The 22,332-nt window shown below is 37.3% G+C and overlaps 1 protein-coding gene across 1 annotated transcript in view; it reads right to left on the minus strand.

Moving 5' to 3' along the window:
* Positions 1-22,332, minus strand: part of LOC308641556 (methylglutaconyl-CoA hydratase, mitochondrial-like) — a gene marked incomplete at both ends in the record, with an annotated part of 82,966 nt that overhangs the window by 24,632 nt on the left and 36,002 nt on the right. Inside the window, one exon of the mRNA XM_081280225.1 lies at positions 13,950-14,014. Within this exon, the coding sequence (XP_081136351.1) occupies positions 13,950-14,014 (65 nt within the window). The remainder of the gene's footprint in view (positions 1-13,949; positions 14,015-22,332) is intronic.

Raw genomic sequence — 22,332 nt, forward strand, 5'->3', positions numbered from 1 at the left:
ATTTTCTCCTATTTCTACTTATATTTTCACTTCAACACTTTTTTTTTTCTCTAAGAAGTCTAATGGCTGTTTCTGCATTTGTTGTATAGGACTTCACTTCTTATTTCATGCTGTCAATCCTCCTCACATCCCCAATGGCCCCTTGACTGTACTCACTAAGGAGGGCAATGCAGGGGAGAGGGGACCTCTTCCCCACCTCCTGTCAGCCAGGGAAGGCCTCTTGTCTTAGGTGGGAATTCTTAACTCTGTTGGCCCAGGGCAGGTGACCTTTACTTGATATGTACAGAACAGAGCCTACCAATTGAGCAGTGAGGAAGGTTTAACTCTGCAGATCCAAAATTCACTTTAGCAGTGTTAATTTTCTAAATTTAGTTTCATGTCTCAATTTTTTCCTACATTTTCTGAGAACACATGCTAGCTGCCTATGCTGTGTGTGTGTGTGTGTGTGTGTGTGTGTGTGTGTGTGTGTGTGTGCATGCACAGGCCAGGCACTGGGAAAGTGGGGAAAAGAGGGCTGATCTGTACTACCATTTTATAAACAGTCCTTCAATTGTATCCTGTTTTTGTTTTTATCAACCTCATTCTAAGTTGTAACTTCTAACACAGCTGCGGACCTGAGTCCCTTTGCAGTTCCCTGAAAAGACTGACTTGCATTTCTTCAGAGGATTCCCTATGGGATACATAGGCTAGGGCTTTCCAACCTGTCTCATCTCTAAAATCAACCCTACATTCCCAGAAAGTTCTAATATTTTGCTTGTTTGACTCTTCCCAACCCCCTACTTTTTGCTAGTTATTAGTCTCATTATCTTCTCTCTCTCTCTCTTTCTCTCTCCTCTCTCTCTCACACACACTTATACACACACACACACACACACACACACATAAAAAAAAATCTATGCAGGAGGCAAATGACAATGTCCAGTGCTTAATCTGCCGTCTTTCCCATACCCTTAAATGCTTTTGATGGAAAGACTATGATGGAAAGAAACAATCACACAAAAGTCCAGAAGAGACCATAATGAAATGTCATGTACTGATGCCTAACCTTCAAAAATAATTTTAAGCAAATAAAGTTTGTGGCCTCTATATTAATAAACTCTGAGCAAAGACCTCTATGACTGGCTTGTATGAATAAGAATTACAAAATATGGACACCCATTTATAAGATTTCACAGAACAACTGCCCTGAAGGGGCCACCAGGGCTCAAAGAGTGCAATCCTTTTCTTTAACACATGAAAGAGCCCAAGAGTGTTCACCTAGGACTAGCACTACTCAAAACAGTACTCAAAGCCACAGGCTCAGGCAATCCTACTCTTCCCAATAATTAATAGAGCAGCAACTGTCCCTACCTTATTGACATCTTAATCATAAGTAACAATACAAGGTATGTATAGCTGAATAGAAATATGCTGTCTAGGCCCGACTGTAAACTTTACAAAAAAAGTATAAAACACAATGACATTTTAGAGAAACTATAATCATGCAGCAGAATGTATGCACACTCTGCATGTATTTCACTTTATGTGCACTTTGGTGGATTAGCACAAAGCTAATCATGTTCAAACTTAATCTCCAGCACCATGATCCAGTTCTCCTGGTTTTCAGTCCAGAGAGCAGAAAAGGGAGTCTTAACTTCACCAACTGCAGCATTGCCCAAATTTACCATTGACAAGACACACTAAAAAGGTACCCCAGCTACAAATGCAAAACTCCAAGGGATAACTAGCATACATACAGTGCTCTATGAATTATAAAGCAGTTTTAAAATGTAGCAAGTACAATAAATCTTAAACAAATTTATAATAAAGGCATTATCACTTTCATTTTGCAGACAAAGAAAAGCTTAGAGAACTTGCCATGATAAGTAACCTACAATACAATTAATACATTATCTAAATGCATTCTCCTCAACTCCCATCCCATCACGTAAGATGAGTCCACCTTTCACACAGACCATTCACTAGCTCCTTCCTCAGGATGTCTGGTTCTTGTTGAATGGCTTTAACAGCCAAGTAGATTACCTTGAGGTTTTCAAATTTATATTTTCAGTTTTCTGAATATGCTGATCTGCTTGTCCCCTGGGAGAAACTAGCCATGAAGCACAAATTAACAGGGAGGGAGTGCCCTTCTCCCTCAGTTGTGTCTGCACAACTGGAGAGCTGAGAGCAATCCAGCCCAATGCCCCAGCCTTGCTGGTAGTGGTTTAAGGGAGCCTAGTTATAGCATATGGGGACATTTGGTGCAGAAAGGGCAAGAAAGGACTTTGTTTCCCTTTCCTATTCTCCACAAATACCGTACTACTGCCTAGGCCCACTCCAGGCTCACATATCTGTCCCACTGACTTCCAACCTCAGCCGTGGGATGCCCTGGTCTAGAAACATTAACTCTACGGGGATGCCTTGAAGGAAGGCAAAATGAAGACCATACTAAAAGACTTGGCATCAACCTCCTCTCAAGAGCCAAAAAACATCATCATTCGAAATTCAACTTGCTTTTTACCATTATAAGTGTCTTTGCACAGAGGTACTGTTTTCTTTTATACTTGAAAGCAAAACTAAACTTTGGGTTAAATTAGGTTCTGGCACTATCCCATAGGCCTCCTCGTTCTATAAAACATTTCTATAATGGGAACATACTCTGGGAGGTTAGAATAAACTCATTCCAACATCACTCATTCATTCCTACGCTGGGAAGGCACAAAATGTAAAGTGTATGTAAACCCTGCAAATGTGAAAAGAACATACACACACTGAAGAAAACATGACAAAACATAGATATATTTCTTAAAACCCCAGTTTTAATGTTAATACATCAGGTGCTATTATTTCAGTATCTTCTTTTTAAAGTAATTTGATACCTATTCAATTGGGATGCATTTAAATATATTCAAGGATATGGTGTATACTAGATCATCTAGGCATATATTTAGCAGACAAGAATTAAAAACAAGCTGCTGTTATGACTAATCTATCATGGTGTAACCTATTGAGGTGCTATTATTCAGATAATTAACATTTTCTAAATATCTGAGAAACCATTTTTCATGCACCTTCTCATAAAAGATGGATTAATTTACAGAAATGCTGTCTAGCAGCCCAAGGTGAAAAGATGTGATAAAGACAGTGATCCAAAAGAAACACAATACAGTGACACACCTAAATACAAATCCTCGAATTTTCCTTTTAATTACTTCATACTCAAGACTGAAAAAAAAGTTTATTTTCTTTTTAATACATAATTCACTCAACAAAATTTTAATTTCAATAGAAAACAAATACCTCCAATGATAAAAGTATATTTTATTCTGTATAAGTGAATTTAAAAACCATTATAATGCTTGAACTTTAGTCATCTTATATACTTCATACCCCATCACATTAAAAACAAAAGAGAAAAGGAAGTACTTATTTTGTTTACTTTCACAATACATTACATAAAAATCCAGTGTAGGGAATGTTTTATTTGGTCTACCCCTTCATATAAGACACTGCATCCAGTGACCAACCATGGCTTTAAACACTAGGGCCCTGGGAATCGGTGCTTACCCAAACCTGCACAAACCACATGTTCAACACCCACTACAAAGAGAAAAAAGTGCCACCTGGCTGGGTCCACAGGCCCAGTGGAAGAACCACCACCCACAGTGGAGTATAAACTGGCATCAAACTGTATCATGTGAGCCAGCAGGGGACAGTTTTACTAAGTTTCATTTTAGATTTTAAGGCTATATTTCTAGAGCCAATTAAAGTTCTTGTGAAGTTCATAAGCAACTCAAATCAACTCTGGTTAGCATGAGGAAAAAGAGATTTTCAGAAGATTCTCAGGCAGAATCACAGGGAAGCTCTAAAAGCTAACAGCTAACACAAGTAGCCTGTCAGTGCCCAAGGGAAGGGCCAGAGTGTCCCCACAGAGACATCCCCCCACAGCTCCTGCCACCTCTACCTCCTACTAGAGGAAAGCTCTTTAGAAAGGATCAGATAGAGACAAGCAGGTCCCATCCAAGGGCAGAAGAGGCAGAAGGGGCTCTGGCCCACACCCCAGTAAGAACAATCCATGGCTTCTTCTTGTAGAAACTGGGGTGTTTTCAGGAAGGGAGACAAAAGCTGGGCTGCCAAACCCCCAAAAAAGTCTACTGCAGATCCTCAACAGTCCAGCAATACTGAAATATTTCTCAGTGTAAGTATTAGATAACTTTAAACCACATTCATACTTTCTTGGCTCCTGTCAGACTCAAATACATAATCCTTGTAGGGCAATAAAAGAATAAACAACTTCTGCTTGGCCTTCAGAACATTCATTCAATTTGTACTGCAATCAACATGAAAAAGAATCAATATTTGACAGGCTGGTACAGCCTGCCTGGTGCCACATGCAGTGCCTATCAGATCAAACACTGTAGTTATTCAACCACCAAAATACACTTGTGCACAATCCAAGTAAACTCACAAACTGGTATTCATCACTTTGATGGAGCCTTAAAAAAAAAACACTAATATATAAATTGGAATCCCTGTATCTAGAATTAGTTAAATATTGTCCAAGAAAGGAAGCTATATAAATCTTAATTACAAACATAGATCAAAAGTGCTTCTTTAGTTCGGGCACAGTGGTACATGCCTGCAATCACAGTGACTTGGAAGGCTAAGGCAAGAGAATCAGTGTCAGCCTCAGCAACTTAGCAAGACCCTGCCTTAAAATAAAAAATTAAAAGGGGCTTGGGATATGGCTCAGTGGTTAAGCATCCCTGGGTTCAATACTTGGTATCAAAGGTGAGCATGGGGGGAGGGGGGTCTTTAAAAATAGTATTGTAATCTTCCCTCCTATGAATGTTCAGTATTATACAATTTAGAAATATCACTGTTAAATGCATATTCAGAATACAGCTGAAAGGAGTTTATATGTGTGTGTGTGTATATATATATATACACACACAAATATGTACATATATATTTACATATATATATATATATATATATATATATATATATATATATATATATATATGTTGTAGATGGGCACAATATCTTTATTCATTTATTTTTATGTGGTGCTGAGAATTGAACCCAGTGCCTCACACGTGTAAGGGAGGCGCTCTACCACTGAGCCGCAGCCACAGCCCCCTAAAAGGACTTTTGTCTGCTGGAAATGAAGCAAAAAATAAATCTGAACTTACAGCAGCAATCATCCAAACTCAATCAAAAAATACTTTACAACAAATTAAACAGAAAGAGCAAGCTTCCAAATGGTAACTGTGGTATGTGCATTTGCTTGCAGAGACAATGAATGCAGCTGGTGTCAACCTTCAGTAAATTTCAATCAAATCTTGACAGCTACCAGTTATATTTCACACAGAGTAATAATAGCAAATGGCGTTCAGGCTTAATGTCTGCCATTTCTTTTTTTTTTTTTTTTTCTTTCTTGGAATGTAATCAACATGATATTAAGATTGCTTCTGTTTAGCTTTCCTTTAATATTCACACTGACGAAAATAAATATTCAGTCATAAGGCATTTAGTGAGAAGCATAGGTGAGGAAAGACCCAACTGATGCTCCGTAGGACTTTCTCTATGGCAATTACAACAAATATATGAATAGCTTTTGCATATAATAAAATATTAGTCCTTTGATAGTGAAATACAAAAATCTCCAATATGCTTCTAATTTTCTACAAAACCTAGACTTTCCAGCATATATCACAGCAGCATTAGTGCATATCAAGTATCAAATTCTTGTATGTGTTAAATAAGAAAATACAACAGCAGCTCCCCTGGAGATTAAATTATTCTAAAATCTAGTTCTCTTACACATTCTTTGTATGTGGTATCACAACTAAAATAGACATTAAGATAACTAAATATGGTCCAGATTTAAATTTTTATAGTATGTACAATGTTAATTCTTATATTCTAATGTACCTTTAAACCTCATCCTACAGCAAATCCATGTTTAATTTTACTACTGGCCCCATGTTTCTCTGGCTATAGCTGGTGTTTTAAAATGCTCCTTCTACAGGTCCAGTCAGGTTCCTGCATCAATGACCTAAGGAGTCAGTGAGCGGGAGACAGAGGCCATGAGGACACTGGGTCAGCCTTGTTCCTTCCTTGGCCCCCAGACCCACTCAGAAGAAACAGGTGCAGGGCCCAGCACTCTACCACCTCTGTCTTGAGACTATTAGATCCTTCTAGACCACCCCCCAATCTGAGGGCCTTTTGGTCCACACTCTTTCTCCCCTTCTTTTTTATCACCACAATTAGCACCATCTAGCATATTACCTAGATTATTTATCTGTCTGCCTCCTCAAATACAAGCTCCAAGAAGGCTTTTCAAAAGTTTCTGTCACCTTTGTTCACTGCCAAGTTTCTAGCCACTACAACAAGGGTCTGGGACAAAAATAACATACCCAAGAGAGATGTATCTCCCAGACCTAGAAACCCAAAATAATTCTTCACAGAAAAAAGATCTACTAAGCACAGAACACATTCCAAAGGAAAGCAAAATTCGAGTGCGCAACACTTGTGCTTGAGTATCAATGTACTCACTGATGTCGAATCAGGACAACAGTCCATGACTCCGTCAGCCACTCTTCTGAGCTGCTAGTAATGGGAACGAACTTTGGCTGATTTACACAGAAAAGGAATTAACTAAAAGGGTTTTGGGTGGCAGCAAGAATTACCATAAATGCTGAAGAAATAAATACATTATAAAAAACAGGCAGGAATATCGGCCAAATTATATTGTTATATTGTGTGCATGTATGAATGTGTAACAAAAAATCCCACCATTATGTACAATCAGCACCAATTAAAAGCAAAAAATGAAACCAGGCAGGAACCAAGAGACACCACAAACAAGGATCACAGCTCCAAACCACACCAGAGAGGCCAGCCTCTGGTGAGAAGCTTGCTGCAGACCAGCACTGCGGCAGAGCGGCTCCCCTGGACTGGGCAAAGGCTGCCAGAATCAGTGAGCAGCCACACAAACTGTACAACAGGGACTCAGAGACGTGAAAAGAGGACTCCCGATGACGGCAAGGCCAAAAATCAAAAAGGAAAATGAAATGAGGGTTCATCATACCCTTCACCAAAGAGAAAGCCCTTCCTAGCATTGCCTGTAAAGCAACTCTCTCCTAAAGTCAGCAGGACATAAAGACTCCACTACAACTGACTAGTACCAAAGTGTTGGTTAAGTAAGTGGATACTAGTAAGCACTGTTTTTAAGAATTGTTGAAAAACTAATACGCTACATTTCACATATATTCATAGCAATTTAGAATTTCTGAAATATCAACTGGGCGTGGCAGTGTGTGCCTGTAATCCCAGAAACTCCAGAGGCTGAGACAGGAAGATCACAATCTTGAGGCCGGGCTCAGCAACTTAGCAAGACCCTGTCACAAAATAAAAAATTTAAAAAAGGGCTTGGGACACAGCTCACTGATAAGGTGCCCCTGAGTTAAATCCCCAGTACCCAAAACAATAACATCAACAACAACAACAGATTACACTTAAACTAAGGTTATACAGAATAAAGGTATCAAACTGAAATATTTTTAAACCTCCTCTATCTTTATGTGTTCTTGAGTCATGTGTACATTCATGAGTCAAATCAGCCAAATAATAATTACACAGAGACCCAAATAACAGGCACTGGGAGGCGGGTGGCTCTAGTTCCAGAGCAATCACTCACTCATGAAAATTCAGTGGTTTGCATTTTAAAAGGGTCTGAATTCTTATGAGTAATGCTTTTTGCCCCTTTAATTTTATGTAGCCACAAAAAACTCCTGAATATTCATCTGTTTTCTTTCCTCTGTCTCAGAGCTTGTAAAAGGGCTGGCCAGGTGTGCTTGAGCTTAAGAAAGACAATCTGTTTCTTTCTTCAGCAAGGATCAATTGAGGACCACAAATGAAGGACTCTCTCAGGGTGTATGTTACAACAGGAAAACAGTTGCTACCAAATCCTAGGTCAATAAAGGGCATAGAAACCAGGCCTACTTAAAAACAATCAAACTACAACAAAAGCAACAAAATGTGCCTGTGTAAAACACACTTATTATAAGTAAAAACAAATCCAAACATGTAAACATAATTTTTGGGTATGCCTCCGAAAAATCCTAGAAACTACAAAATTAAAAAGTAAAATCATCTCATTTTATTCAACAAACATTTACTAAGCACCTATCATTTAACAAGCACTGAGCTAGATATTGCTGACACCAGAGTAAGTCCCTTCTCTCACACCAAGTGCCATGACAACACATCCTTGACACCACCAGACCAGCAAAGAGATGTAATTGCAAACTGCAGAAGGACAGGATGTCATGAGGTTCTTATTTCAAAAACCAAATGACTTGTTCTTAATGCACTTGCACAAAAATTCTAAACCTTTCCAGATTTTATAATATTTATTTTCCACTGAATCCCAAAAGTAGTTGTAAAGTTTATGAAAGAAATAACCAGCAAAATATTTATAGCTGAAAAAACCAAGTGTATAAAAATTAAGAGAACAAAATAAACATTAGATTGGCACTCAACATAAATTTCTGGATAATTCAGGACCTGATTAACATTAGATAAATCATTACAGAGGTTAACAATAATAAGATGAAAATGAACTTTAGACAAACAAGGAAGAAAAGTATCTATTAAACAAGAAAAGGAAACACATAAAAGGCCCAAATCTGTAATTTCCCTTACCAAGCTTTACCCTTTACTGTTAGTTTAGAAAAGTTCCTATTAATTATGTTCAGGTAAGGCTGACTGGCCCATCCTGTGAGAATTATATCTCCTGAATAGTTAAAAATTAGGCCAAATTTCTAAAAATTTATCCTCAGGGGAATTAACAAAACTAGGTATCCTAACCACACAGAAGACAGTAACAATTTATTAGACAAGGAAGGAACAGGCATGGCAAAGGGAGTAGGTGGTTGGGGGATATCCATAAAGGACTAACATGCTCACAGCAATAATAACAAGGACTACTACTACTGCCCCCAGAGATGGTGGTAATTATCTACCAGAATCCTTTCAAAACTTTGTGCATGCATTCATTCCCATCATCCTCACAGTACACTATAAATTACACAAGGCCACTCACACTTACAGATTTAAGGAACAAAACTCAAGAGAGTCAAGTCACTTTCCCAAGGCTACAGAGCAAGAAATGAGACCCAGAGAGCCCAGCTCCTGGTCCTCGAAACACCAAACGAGGCTAGTGGTTTTGAGTGATTCATATTTTCTTCATCTCTCTTTGAAACACTGAACTGATACATAACTAAATTAAAACAGTTTGTTTTAGATATTAAATATTATAGGACCTATAAATAATTAATTTTAGAGAAGCATTATGGTTATTTGTGTTTTTCAGGTACTTGTTTCTGGCTGGTGAGCAGAATAGAGAATTTCTCTGAGCATAAAGTTGCCCATAGGAAAATGTAATCCAACAAAACACTCAGGTGATTAGATGAGTATCTGCAGTCACTTGAGGCAACAAATACTATCACAGTGTCAAGTAGAAAGTTGTTCCTTGGGTTTCATAAAATTTCAACCACTTGGTTTTCAAATTTAAACCTAAACTGAACAGGAACTCCATAACTCATTACGTAACTTGGTAACAATGGCCACTTCCACTCGCTTTTTCCATATCTGAAACAACAGTGACTAAGTAATTAACAGGTTGAAGAATAAATTAATTCAAGGCACTGGAAATTATGTTCATGAAATGAAAAATGGCCTTGCTGACATTGCATCACTATTTCTAGACAGCACCCTTGAACATCAAATAAATCTCACACTATGGAAATGTGCCCAAAACCAGTGACCTAGTTTATTAGGGTGGGAAAAAAATAGTAATCTGTCCTTTGAGGCTAGTACTGAAATAGCTTCCTAAAGCACCGTCATGCATTAAGAGTTTTAAATAATTTTTCCATGCAAGGACAAAAATAATATCCTGAGCCAATATCAACTTATGAATTTCCTTTACACACCCCATAAGTTAGCACTAGCTCTTATAAGGTTATTTATGTTTTCAATATTTGAAAAAAAAATTCAAGAATCAGTAGATTTGCATAAAAAAATTTCAACATTTTATTGCTTCACTTTCAAAAAATAGTTACTACTGAATGAAAGTGAATACTGCATATGTAAACTGTTATCAATGTGAGTTCTCATTACTGGGGCCTATCCTTATCTACACAGTAATGTGACTGTAATAAATTTGTTTTTGATTTGTTTTCCAAATGATAAAAAACCAGAAACATGTAACTGCAATTCGATATCATTTTTGAGAAACTCAATAAAGATTACTGGCTGACTCTAACAGTACCACATCTAAAGAAAAATTCAAATTATGAAACACAAAATGAGGATAAACTGGATAAAACCATAATAAATATATCATATATCAGGCACCAAAAACTATGTAATCAAAAAGAATATTTCTTTTCAAAGTCCCCAAAATATATTTATGAAAACTAGCCAATGCAATTATACAAAAATGAAACTGCAATCACTTCCTAAAAATAGTGCTCTAGAAAGCACAATCTAACATGTTCTAGTAATATAGAAATATTAAGAGGAAATACCAAAAGCATCTAAATGTTACAAATTAAATAAGAATAAAAATGTGAATTGAAAAATAAAAAGTATCATATAAAAATGAAAGGAAAATAGCTGAAGCTGGCTTAAAATACAGTCAAATGCCTTCATCAAAAAAATGAATACAAACTAATTAAATATTTAAATTGCTAAGTTACTAAAAGGGGAATGAAAACACCAAGAAAAGAAAAGGCAGAATATATAAGTAAAAAATCATAAACTTGAAGAGAGAGAAAGAGTGCATTTTTTTAAAGAGAGAGTGAGAGACGAGAGAGAGAGAGAATTTTTAATATTTATTTTTTAGTTCTCAGCAGACACAACATCTTTGTTGGTATGTGGTGCTGAGGATCGAACCCGGGCCGCATGCATGCCAGGCAAGCGCGCTACCGCTTGAGCCACATCCCCAGTCCCAAGAATGCAATTTTTTAAAAAGGCAATATAAGAGCTATTTCTAGGAATTAGTGAAGACAGTCAAACATGAGAGGAAATCTCTAGAAATGTAAGAAAACAACTACAAGTCAATGTTAATACTTCTGGGAAGTCTGTGCAAACCATATTTCCCAAGAAATACCAGTTATTAAAGGGAATTTTTAAATGTTAAAATGTACCAACACACACAGATAAATTTAATATAAAAACTTCAAGAAATGGTGATTCCAGTATTACTTTCCAGTATGCCAGAGAGGAGATAATAAGTCTTCTAAGTACTTTTTTAGATACTAATATTTAAAGGTTATGTTGCTAAGATAACATACAAAACAAAACTTTAATCTCATCTATAAAAATTAATCCATGAAATGCCATTCCAATATAGGTACAATATAGAATGCAGAATTAGAATTTAGTATGAAAGAATAACATATCATGACTAATTAATAATTCATTCCAGGAAAGTCAAAATCTTTCAAAAGAAAATCTAAGGAATTCAGATATCAAAATTTTAACATTATCAATATGTCATATTTCATTAACAATTAAGGAATTAAGGAAGCATATATCAAACTGAAAACCAGAAGATTTCATGTTGAAGCACTAAAAGTTTTCCATTAGTTACAAGTAAAACAGGAAGGAGAAATTTCTAAAATGTATCATTATTATCAAAAACATCAAATTGCAGAAGGGAATTATAATATAATTGTATTTCAGGAGAAAATTCATGTTTATATGTCTTAATATACCAGTGGACAAATTTAAAAAAAAATAAATGACAAGTTTCAAAACATTAATAATTACTACTTATTGGGTTTAATATTTCCTTACAATATGAATCAAAATAAAGTTACATAAGGCAACACAGTCAACTGGTTTTAAGAAATCCCTCAATTACTGATTGATTAAATTTTAAATTTTCCCAAATAATCTTCCATTTCTGATGTATACTTCTATTATTTATATATTTTCATTTTAAAAGAAAATAGCAACCTTACTTGTGCATTCAAATTCTCTAGGAGTGATTTTTACAGTAACACCATTGCTTCCTTACTAAAGTTATCATAGCTGGCAAAAGAACTTCGGCTCTAGGAGTGGGTTGCTTAATATTATCCCACTGGAGGGGACACGGTAGATGGAGTAGGTGCATTCCAAATGGAAAGGTGTCAGGAAAGAGAGGAAAAGGCATAAGTCAAAGGAAGGAAGCGCAGGAAAATAAAAGAAGCAACTACTGGTACAGAGTGGCCACAGAAGGTTTCCATGTTTAGTAACCACAAGGTCCAAGCACAATTTGTAAAGTTCCAACTTCACATGAAAATATAAACAAAAGGGAAGTTAGGATACTTGAATATAAAAATACATTCTAATTTCACAGCATAATCATATAGGTAGCAAAAAGCCCATTTTATAAAATCCAATTTACAGACATGAAACAGGAACACTGATCCATTTCCATCTCTCTATATCTCTCTGTAATTTTGACAGATGGTACTCACTTCTGAGTGACAACTGTAAAAGCTGAAAAGTCTGTTTCAAAGGAAAGGTGGTGCTTTACTCATATCAAATTCCTGTTAAGATTATCACTCTTAAATTTAATTTCACCTTTGTGACACTGAAAGTAGTGCCTGGTCTTAATAATAATAATAATAATAATAATAATAATAATAATAATAACAACAATGTTACCAATTAATAGTGGTAAGTCTAAGCGGTCAGTTGGGAAAGAAAATGCAACTAAAGTAAAGTGTCTTTATTCAGTTAAGAAACCACAGCACTTCCTCTTCTAGCGGAGATGGGGTGGCAAAGGCTGGATTCACCTTCCTGCCTGAAAAACCAGACAACAGGTTTCAGGACTCTGAGGCAACAAAGGGCAGCCAAAAGGCCCCTGAAAGGCAGAAAACAAGGTGAGCCCTGTGAGTGTCTGCCCCTCGAGATGTGGAGAGCTTCCGGGACAGGACCCAGAGAAGAAAAAACTAAGCTAAGCCAGTGGACCTTTCCACTTCAAAAGAAGCTGAGAGTCAGAAGAGATCCATGTGACAGGAGGGTGCAGGGCAGGGATGAATAAAACTCTAGAAATCCTGAGGATTCAGCAGAGCATTGAACCATTGAGTGTGTCAGCAAGCTGCTGAGGCCAGGGGAACCAACAGAGGCAGCAGAGATTCAGGAAGCTCAATGAACACCAGGCAAAAGAAACACGGCAACACCACACCAAAGCCCACTGTGATTCAGATTGCTCAAAACCAGTGAGAACTAAAACCTTAAAAGCAGTTACAGAGAAAAGCCTGTTATATACATAGAACAAGGAAGAGGATGACAGAAGATTTCTTGTCAGGAAATACTATGCAACAAAGAAGACAACAGAACATCTTTAAAACTAAAGGAAAAACAAATGACAACCTAGAATTCCATATCTAGCAAAAAGATTTTCAAGTACAGAGGTAAAACAAAAACTTTTTCAGACATTCAAAAGCTGAGTCTAAGCCAGGCACAGTAGTGCACACCTGTAATCCCAGCTACTCAGGAGGCTGAGGCAGGAGGATTGCAAGTTCAAGGCCAGCTTGGGCAAAGAGTATTGAGTCTTTCTCTCAAAATAAAAATGTAAAAAGGGCTAGGATACAGCTCAGTGGTGAAGCACCCAGATTCAATCCCCAGTATCAAAAAAAAAAAAAAAAAAAGAAAGAACACTAAGTTTATCACCAGAAAACATACACTTCAGAAAAGAAGTTAACAGAGGGAAATATGGTCTACACAGAGAAATAAAAAGACCTGGCAATAATTATGTAGGTAAAAATATAAGACTTTTCCTAATTACTTAAATCTCTCAAGAATAATTAACTATGCAAACAAAGGTATAATGGTGCAGTATACATGTAAGTCAAATGCAAAAATAACAGTAACATAAAGGTCAGAGAAAAAAATGAAATACTTACTATCATATGAAATGGTTTATCACTTGATGGCAGACTGTCATAATTAAAGATGTACAGTAAATACCCTAAAACAATAAAAAATAGCAAAATAAGAATGAATAGTATAAAAACCAATGAAGATAACACAGCATCATAAAAATATTTGATTAATCCAAATGACAGCAAAAAGAAAACAGGAACAAAAACAGACGGAATAGAAAAAAATAAGAAAATGAGAAATTTAAACAACAATGTGAATAATTAAATTAAACTTAAATGACTTGAATCTCCCAAATAAAAGGCAGTGGTTGTGAGATAGGATTAAAAAAACAAGGCTCACCAGTATGCTGACTAACAAACACACACAGACTAAGAATATAGGGAGGAGAGCCCAGAAATGAACTAGAAAGGGCTGCATCCGGCCATCCTAGTCAAACGTACACTGCAGAGGCCATATGAATATCAGACACCGATTTTCAAAAGCAAAGAACATTACTAAGGGGGAAAAAAGATGATTTTAAAAATAATACAAAGGTCAATTCACCAAGAGATGTGAGCAAACTAAATGTCTGTGCTCTTAACAGAACTTCAAAATACATATGGCAAATACAACAGAACTACAAAGAGAAAGGTGATGAGTTTACAATTACAGTTGGAAATTCAAATTCTGATCTCTCAACAATTGTCAGAATAAGTGGAAAGAAAACCAGGAAAGGCATAGAAAATCTGAATAATGCTGTCAACCAACTTAATTTGTATTTACAGAACATTCTGCCAGACAAGAACTGAACATTAAAAAATGCTGAGAAGATCTAACAAAAATAGACACTGTGGTTCTGAAAAGTCAGGAAGATATCAAGTCTCCACAAAATGATACAAAGACTGAATGTAACCTCAATCAAAATTCCAGCAGGATTTTGTAGAAATTGACATGCTGCTTCCAAAATTCATACAGAAACACGAAGGATCCAGATTAGATAAAACAACTTTGACAAATAAGTAGAAAAACTAATACTACCTGATTTCAAGATTATAATGCTACAGTACTCAACACAGTATAGTATTGGTATTAAAACAGACAAATAATTGGACAGAACTGTCCAGCTATCAACCACACCTATAAAAACACTTCATTTTTTTTAAACAAAGGTACAACAAATGATGCTGGAACAAGCACTGTCTTTCTGCACAAAGAATATTAATCCATACCTCACACCATATACAAAAACTGAATAAAAATGGATCAGAGATATAAATTTAAATCAAATCAAGAAAAGTTCTAAAAAAATAGGAGAAAAATATTTGTGACTTTAGGCAAGAATTTCTGAGAAATCACACCAAAAACATAATGTGTGAAAGAACAAACTGATAAACTAGACTCTGTCAAAATCAACATCTTTTGCTGTTTGAAAGACATAGTTAAGAGAATAAAGTCATAGATGGAAAGAAAACATTTATGAAGCATATACTGAATAAAGGACTTGTATTTATAATGCTCAAAATAAGGAAACTCAAAACTCAAAATTGAAACAATCCAATAAACAAGTAAAACATCTGAATAGCTATGTCACCAGAGAAGAAATACAGATGACAGAAAGGAAGCTCAATACCATCAGACATTAAGGAAATGCAAATTACAACCACAGTGAGATACCCTCCTCCCGTGAGAAAGACTAAAATCAAAAAGACTGACCTCACCCAGCAACCACAGGGATGTGTGAAGAAACTCCGACTTCCCTTGCTGCCAGCGAGATCCTCACATGCTGCCAACACCAACACAGCATGTACCTCCAGACTGGTAGTGTATTAAAAGTACAAACACACACCTACCACGCGGAACCATTTCGGTCCTAGGCACTGGCCCTTAGTAACTGAAAGCATACATCCATACGAAGGCTCGTGCATATCCTGTTCCCAGCAGCTCTTATTCATAACAGCCAAAACTGAAAATAAGCTAGATGCCTATCCATGTGTGAGGAGACAGACTGTGGCCTACCCGTAAGATGCAATACCATTCAGCAATGGGAAGAAATTAGTATTTTAAGAGAAAGAAGTCAGGCAAATAAAAGATTACACAATGTATGATAATCACACAAAATTCTAGAAAATGAAAACTAATGTATTGTGACAAGAAGTAGTTCGGTGGTTTCATAACAAAATTTCAGCGGGTGGGGAGTGGATATGTTCTTTATTTTGACTGTGGCTATGATTTCATGGATGTATACATGTCAAAAGACATAGTATCATGTGTATATATCAAAACATTTAGTACCAAATTGTATGCTAAAACATATGTGGTTAATTGTATGTCAACCATACCTCCTTAAAGCTTTACAAGTACACAATAAAGCTCAGGAAAGCTTTATGACTTGTTAAAGGCATTTGAGAAGAAGAAAAATTACAGCTAGCACCAATTAGGAACTAACAAGTGCTAATCTTTACAATGTGCCAGCTACTGTTACAGGCAGTTTACATGTCTGTCCTAGTCAGTTCTCACGACTCTATGAGCATTATTATTAGCTTCGTTTTACAAAAGCAGCAGTGGGAAAGGGAAAAATAATCTGCTTAAAGACATACAATTTTGTGACAGTCAGGACTCCAGCCCAGAGCACCTCACTGGGAAGGTTCCGCAGTGAGTGCCTACTGTGCTTCACAGGTGGAGAAAAGCTAAGCTGATATGTGCCTGTAATTTCTATAAGTGAAAGAAAAGGACTCTTAATTTCACTGTTCCAAATGAGAGTTCCTGTCATCATGAGGCCAGGCACAGAAGTTCTCAGATGAAACACCCATGGGCACACACCACCAAAACATGCCTCTAGGACTGAACAGCTCACACCCCTTTTCACATTACAGGCACTGCAGAGTTAAAACATCAGTCACCAAATGGATGATGTGGGAAAAGGGAATTCAATTTTATTTTTAAAGGATGAGAGAAATGAACTTCCACAATTCCTAATTTACAGGGAAAACTAATTTACTGTCTTTCATTAACTTTCCACATATTTTATTTACTTACTCTGAGACAAGGATAGTTTTATTTGTTGGTTTGTTTGTTTGGTACTGGGGATTGAACCCAGGGGCACTTAATATTCCCGGACCTTTTTATTTTTAATTTCATGACAGGGTCTTGCTAAGTTGCTTAGGGCCTCGCTAAGTTGCTGAGACTGGCTTGATACTCACGATTCTCCTGCCTCAGCCTCCTGAGCCACTGGGATTACAAGCATGCACCACGAGGCCCAGCAAGGACAGGCTTTTGACATCTGCGTTCTATAGTGCTTCAAGTGATTCTTGAGACCATCTATTTAGCATGATACATAAAACAAACATTACAGACTATTAAAATGCAAATAAAGTTATCTTAATCACAGTTGGCCAAAAGGAAAGTAACATGCACCTCAAAAAATGAATATTCTTCTTTTTAAAAACACAACATGCCAGTTATTAAAAACAAGAAAAAATTAAAATGAGAATAACAGACACATCGATTTGAGATTATAAAAAGCAACTGAATCAAAATCATCAATTATTTTATTATATAATTTGGACATATAAAATAATAAAGCTACTTTTTACAAAGAAAACTGGCAGTTAAATAACTTATTCCTATGATGTTAATGCTGCATTGTATTTTATAGACCCACTCTGAAGTTCACTGCCATCTTCAGGGGAAGAAATACATTCATTCAGTAATACTGAGTTCCTACTAATAGACCACATCCCTTGGTCTCACACACTGGGGAACAAGAGTCAATCTGTGACTCCACAAAGATTGAAAAATTGTATAGTATTACATTTATGATCTATTTTGAGCTGGTGTTTGGACAAGTTTGATGTTTAAATCAAGATTCCTTTTTATTATTCTTCTGCATGTAGCTGCCCAATTTTTCTAATATCATAATTGCTCCCCTGAAGCCCCTCTGTACCTGTCAAATATCAACTGATCACGCTCCTATGGATCTATTTCCAGATTCTGCTGTGGGGCAGAGGGACAGATCAATAGATCTACCCTTTCACTAATAATACATGAGTGTGCAGTGGCCTGACTTCTGGTGCAGTCTTTAAAGTGCCTCATCTACTAGCAGAGACATGGGCACAGCTCAGGGGTGAATGTCCAGGGGTTCGCAAAACAACACTGTAGACTTATTTTTGCTGACTCTTTTATTCATCATTTCTCTGGTGCTGTGCAGTGCTCTGGGATGCTCTGCTTTGGGGGCCCTCTGGCCAGAACACTGGGGCTATATTTACATTACTTTGTCTTGGACTTCCAATGACTATGCCAGTGCCAAAGGTCAAGGGGTGGAAAGAAAACCCACAAAGAAAAAGCAATGGGTACTTGTCTCGCCCTCTTGAGATCACAGCTCTTTGGATTAAAGAAGATGGTTGCCCTCCCTCGGAATTTTTGGTGTTTTGGTTCCTCACAGCAACTGCTAACCTTCTAAGGAAAGTATTTCCCCATGCATCAAGCCTGAATTAAAGAGAGTTTTCTCTGTCTGTGCCAAAGTCCATTTGTAAGTTTCAGCATGCCTTTGGACCAGGTCAGTAAATGCTAAATGAATCGCACATTTTTATTTTCAGCCCAGACTGGCATTGGTATAACGGTCTGCTTGACTAATACTACACTTAGTTATTCAACTGTGAGTTTTAACCAAGAACGTGTGAAACAATCTTCCAAATCTGACTTTCTGTGTCTTGGTAGAAGGAAACTTCCTTTTCAGTTACTGCAGTCGGTATCCCTGGAGCCATTCCTGCATCTCTCTTTCGTTTATGCTCCCATCCAATCTGTCAAGACACTCCCTTTACTCCAACTTTGAGGGACACCCAGAGTCCAATGACATCCCTATGTTCACAAGAACAAGCCGTTCGCAGCCTACAACACACACAGATTCTAGCAGGAACAGGCATCCTCCTTCTAACCTGCCCTGTTATTGCCCCCTTGTAGCACAGTGATCACAATGAAGCTTTAAAACTTTAAAGAGCATGTTGCACTTCTGTTGACAAATCCATGTGCATCCCCTTCACACTGAGGTTAAAGGGACAGTACTGTAACAAACACCGCTATGATCTCTCCCTCTTCCCCACTGCTTCTTTGACAGCACCAACACTACACTCCTCCTCTGCCTCCCTACCATGGCGGTGGTGATGCAGTGAATACTAACAGCACACTCTCCCACCTAAGCCCTTTGGACTGGGTTTTATTTCTGTAGCAATGCTTTTGCCAAGATCCGTATGATTAATTTGCTGAAGGCATTTATCTTAACTCCCATATTACCTTCCCAATGAGGCATCCCCTGAACCCGTGTTTTACGGTGTATGCCTCCACCACCGTCAGCTGCCCTCCCCTCTCTTGTTCTACAGAACTTTGCACTTTGGCCATAAGACACAACCTGCCATCTGCTGTGCCTACTGTTCCTGTGCTAGCAGGTAGGTGCACAGTGGCAGGATCTTGTTTGTTCACAGCTACCTCTCCAATGTCTACATCACTGCAGGGCTCAACAAATGTTTGCTAAGTGAATAATATGTTTGGAACACGGTGTGTGAGCAAGGGGAGCAATTGCAGGACTGAGGTCAGAAGGGTGGCCAGAGAACTACCTTGTAGGCTTTGCCAACTGAGACTTACAGATTCTTGTTTCATGATGCCGGACAGAACTCACACTATTTTCTCTAAACTCAAGATACACAGTTTTAAATTGTTTCATTACAGACTTTATTGAATAGGGCAGTTAAGATACTGTATGCATGTTCAAACTCTCCTACTAGGTTTCAGAAAGTCAATTCCAAGGGGCGATGGCTGAGTTCTACATATCTTTCCTCCACAGCAACTAACAGAGTGGAAAGTCAACAATTACTACCCAAACACCCTCATTAAATATAAGGAGGTGGTCACTGAATTGCAATTTAACATATAAAGAAATGAGGCTTTGCAGTGTGTATGCATATGTTTGAGGTATATTGATCAAAACACCAAAGACTTCAGAAAGGCGAATGAGTGCTAGATTTTAAGGAAGTCACCTCAGGAAGCACTACACAAGGTCCAACAATGCTGTCCATTGTTCATAACACTGGTAAAATGTGTGACGTTCTCAAGCCTCTTAAGAAAATTAGTTTTATTTTTGTTGTTATATTTTTCTTCTTCCTGAAACAGTATGACCTTTTTCATAAGATTTGGCACAGAAAGATCTTTTGCTATTTATGAAAATCAAATTCACCCCCACAGGATAAAGATGAGTCATAGCTGAGGATATTCAAAAGATAAGCTCAGATTCTGATGTAAATTCTAAGAGAATTTCAATAAAGGTTATAAATAACCCTTTCCAAAATGACTACTGTGTTCAGGACAACACACACAGGATTTAAAAATCCATCATTACTTCATAGACACACCTTAAAATAGAGTTCCTGGAAAAGATGCCAAGAGACTCCTTACTGCTAAACAGCAAACAATGGCGCACAGTGACGTCCCCAGCCCTTCCCCCTGGGGAGCAGAAAATGAGACAAAACTAGGGGAGGCTCTTTTTTTGGTTCCATGAAACCTGAGTGTGCTATACTGTGTGTGTGTGTGTGTGTGTGTGTGTGTGCATGTGTGTGTGTGTGCGTGTGTGTGTAAGGTTTCTAAGAGAATGCTAAAATTATACCCACAGTTATTCCCTACCTTAAGCAAGTGACCAAAGTTATCATCACCAGAAGTGAGAGAACCTAATATTTAGTGCTATATAATAAAATACCAATACAACATAGAGCACCACCCATTTGGTAGCCTCCAGAAAACATTTTAACTTAAACCTAACTATGAGGAAATACTGAGTGAAATTCAGAATGTGCAAACTTTATGAGATAATCTGCTAAACTCAAAAGAAATTAGAACTCAGGTGGGGGAAATGTGGAGATGGTGGCTAAAGTTTAAAAAGTTCAGTTAGATAGGAGAAAAGATCCAAGAGATCTATTGTACTCTGTAGTAATTACAGTTGAAATAATATATTGCATCCATAAAAATTACCAAGAGAGATTCTAATTATTCTCATTACATACATGCACACTACAGCATATGGTGTGGCAAAATTAGAATATAGCAGTGTATGTTTATATAAATATAGTGTATTGTATACAATTTTTACTTGTCAAAAATCAAGGTGGTAGCAGAGAGGATATCTAGGCAGAAACCCTCAACTCCACAACAGCCCAGAAATAAGCAGTGAAAGAACAGCTGACCAAAGAGAAGCACAGACCCACAACAGGCATTTTCTGAGGATAAGCCCAAGCAGCCAGCAGAGAACATCAACCCAATCCTCACAAAGAGATTCACAGAGGAGCACCCACAGACATGAGCCAACATACAGTGCACCCAGATATAAGCCCACTGACCTGCAACTTACACATGCTAGAGAAGGCAGAAGTCCTACACCCCCTGATAAGCCATCCAGCACATCAACCAGAATACAGTTCTCTACCTTAGACCACTATACCCCACACATTCTGAAATGTATGTGGGGGAACACACATTAGCTATGACAGCCCTGGATACCCAAAGTTTTTCTTCAGAAGGGCTTGCAAAACTGTATCCCCTAAGAGGGAGTAACCTAGATGTTAAGTTACAGACAATTAGAGACCATCTCCTCCAAGCCAACACAAAACCAGTAGGTACCTGCACACACCAAAGACAGGAGGGGAGTTCCTCCAACTATATCAGAGGAGGGCTGGTATGATCAAAACCTCCACACCGTGGGAAACTTAGAAGTAAAGCTGTGGAGTGGTGGGAATCTTGTAAAGGTTCCAAATTCTGATAAAATCCAAATCAGGAAGACATGAGTAAGTAACTCCCACTTTGGCAGGGAATATCAAAAGCAACTCTAATACCAATTTTGATCTTAGAGATATTACTTTACATATTGAATTCATAGAGTTTCCCTTATTATTCATACTGCTGCCCTTGACCCAATTGATTGTATTTCTTATCAGGTTTTAAAGCATTTACTGGAATCATTCTTTCTTTTCCTAGCTCAAGTTTATAACTGCTCCTCTTACTCCCTCCATTCCCTCCAGTACTTCCTGCAACTGTCACAATCTCCTCCTATTTTGTTTTCTTTTTCTTATTGTCTTTTTTCTATTTTTTCTTTTTTCTTTGCCCACATTTTCTCTTCTTCCTCTTTCAAGCACTACTCCATATATGTAATAGTAATTTTATTACCTTAATAATGAATTTAATTTAATTACTAATTAAGCAATTTGTTGCTTTAATAACTGTTCAACCTATTCAAGAACATTACAACAATTTTAATTGGATTAGAGGAACTATGGTTCAGTAAGTTTTAATTCCCCACCCCTGCCTTAAGGTTTATTGGTATATGGCTTTGCTTGGAAATGGTTGTAGTTAATAAGGTTTAGTATCTTTTTTTAAAGTGGTGCTGAT

The sequence above is a fragment of the Spermophilus citellus genome (genome assembly GCF_964194105.1).
Source record: "Spermophilus citellus genome assembly, chromosome: 2".
NCBI lineage: Eukaryota > Metazoa > Chordata > Mammalia > Rodentia > Sciuridae > Spermophilus > Spermophilus citellus.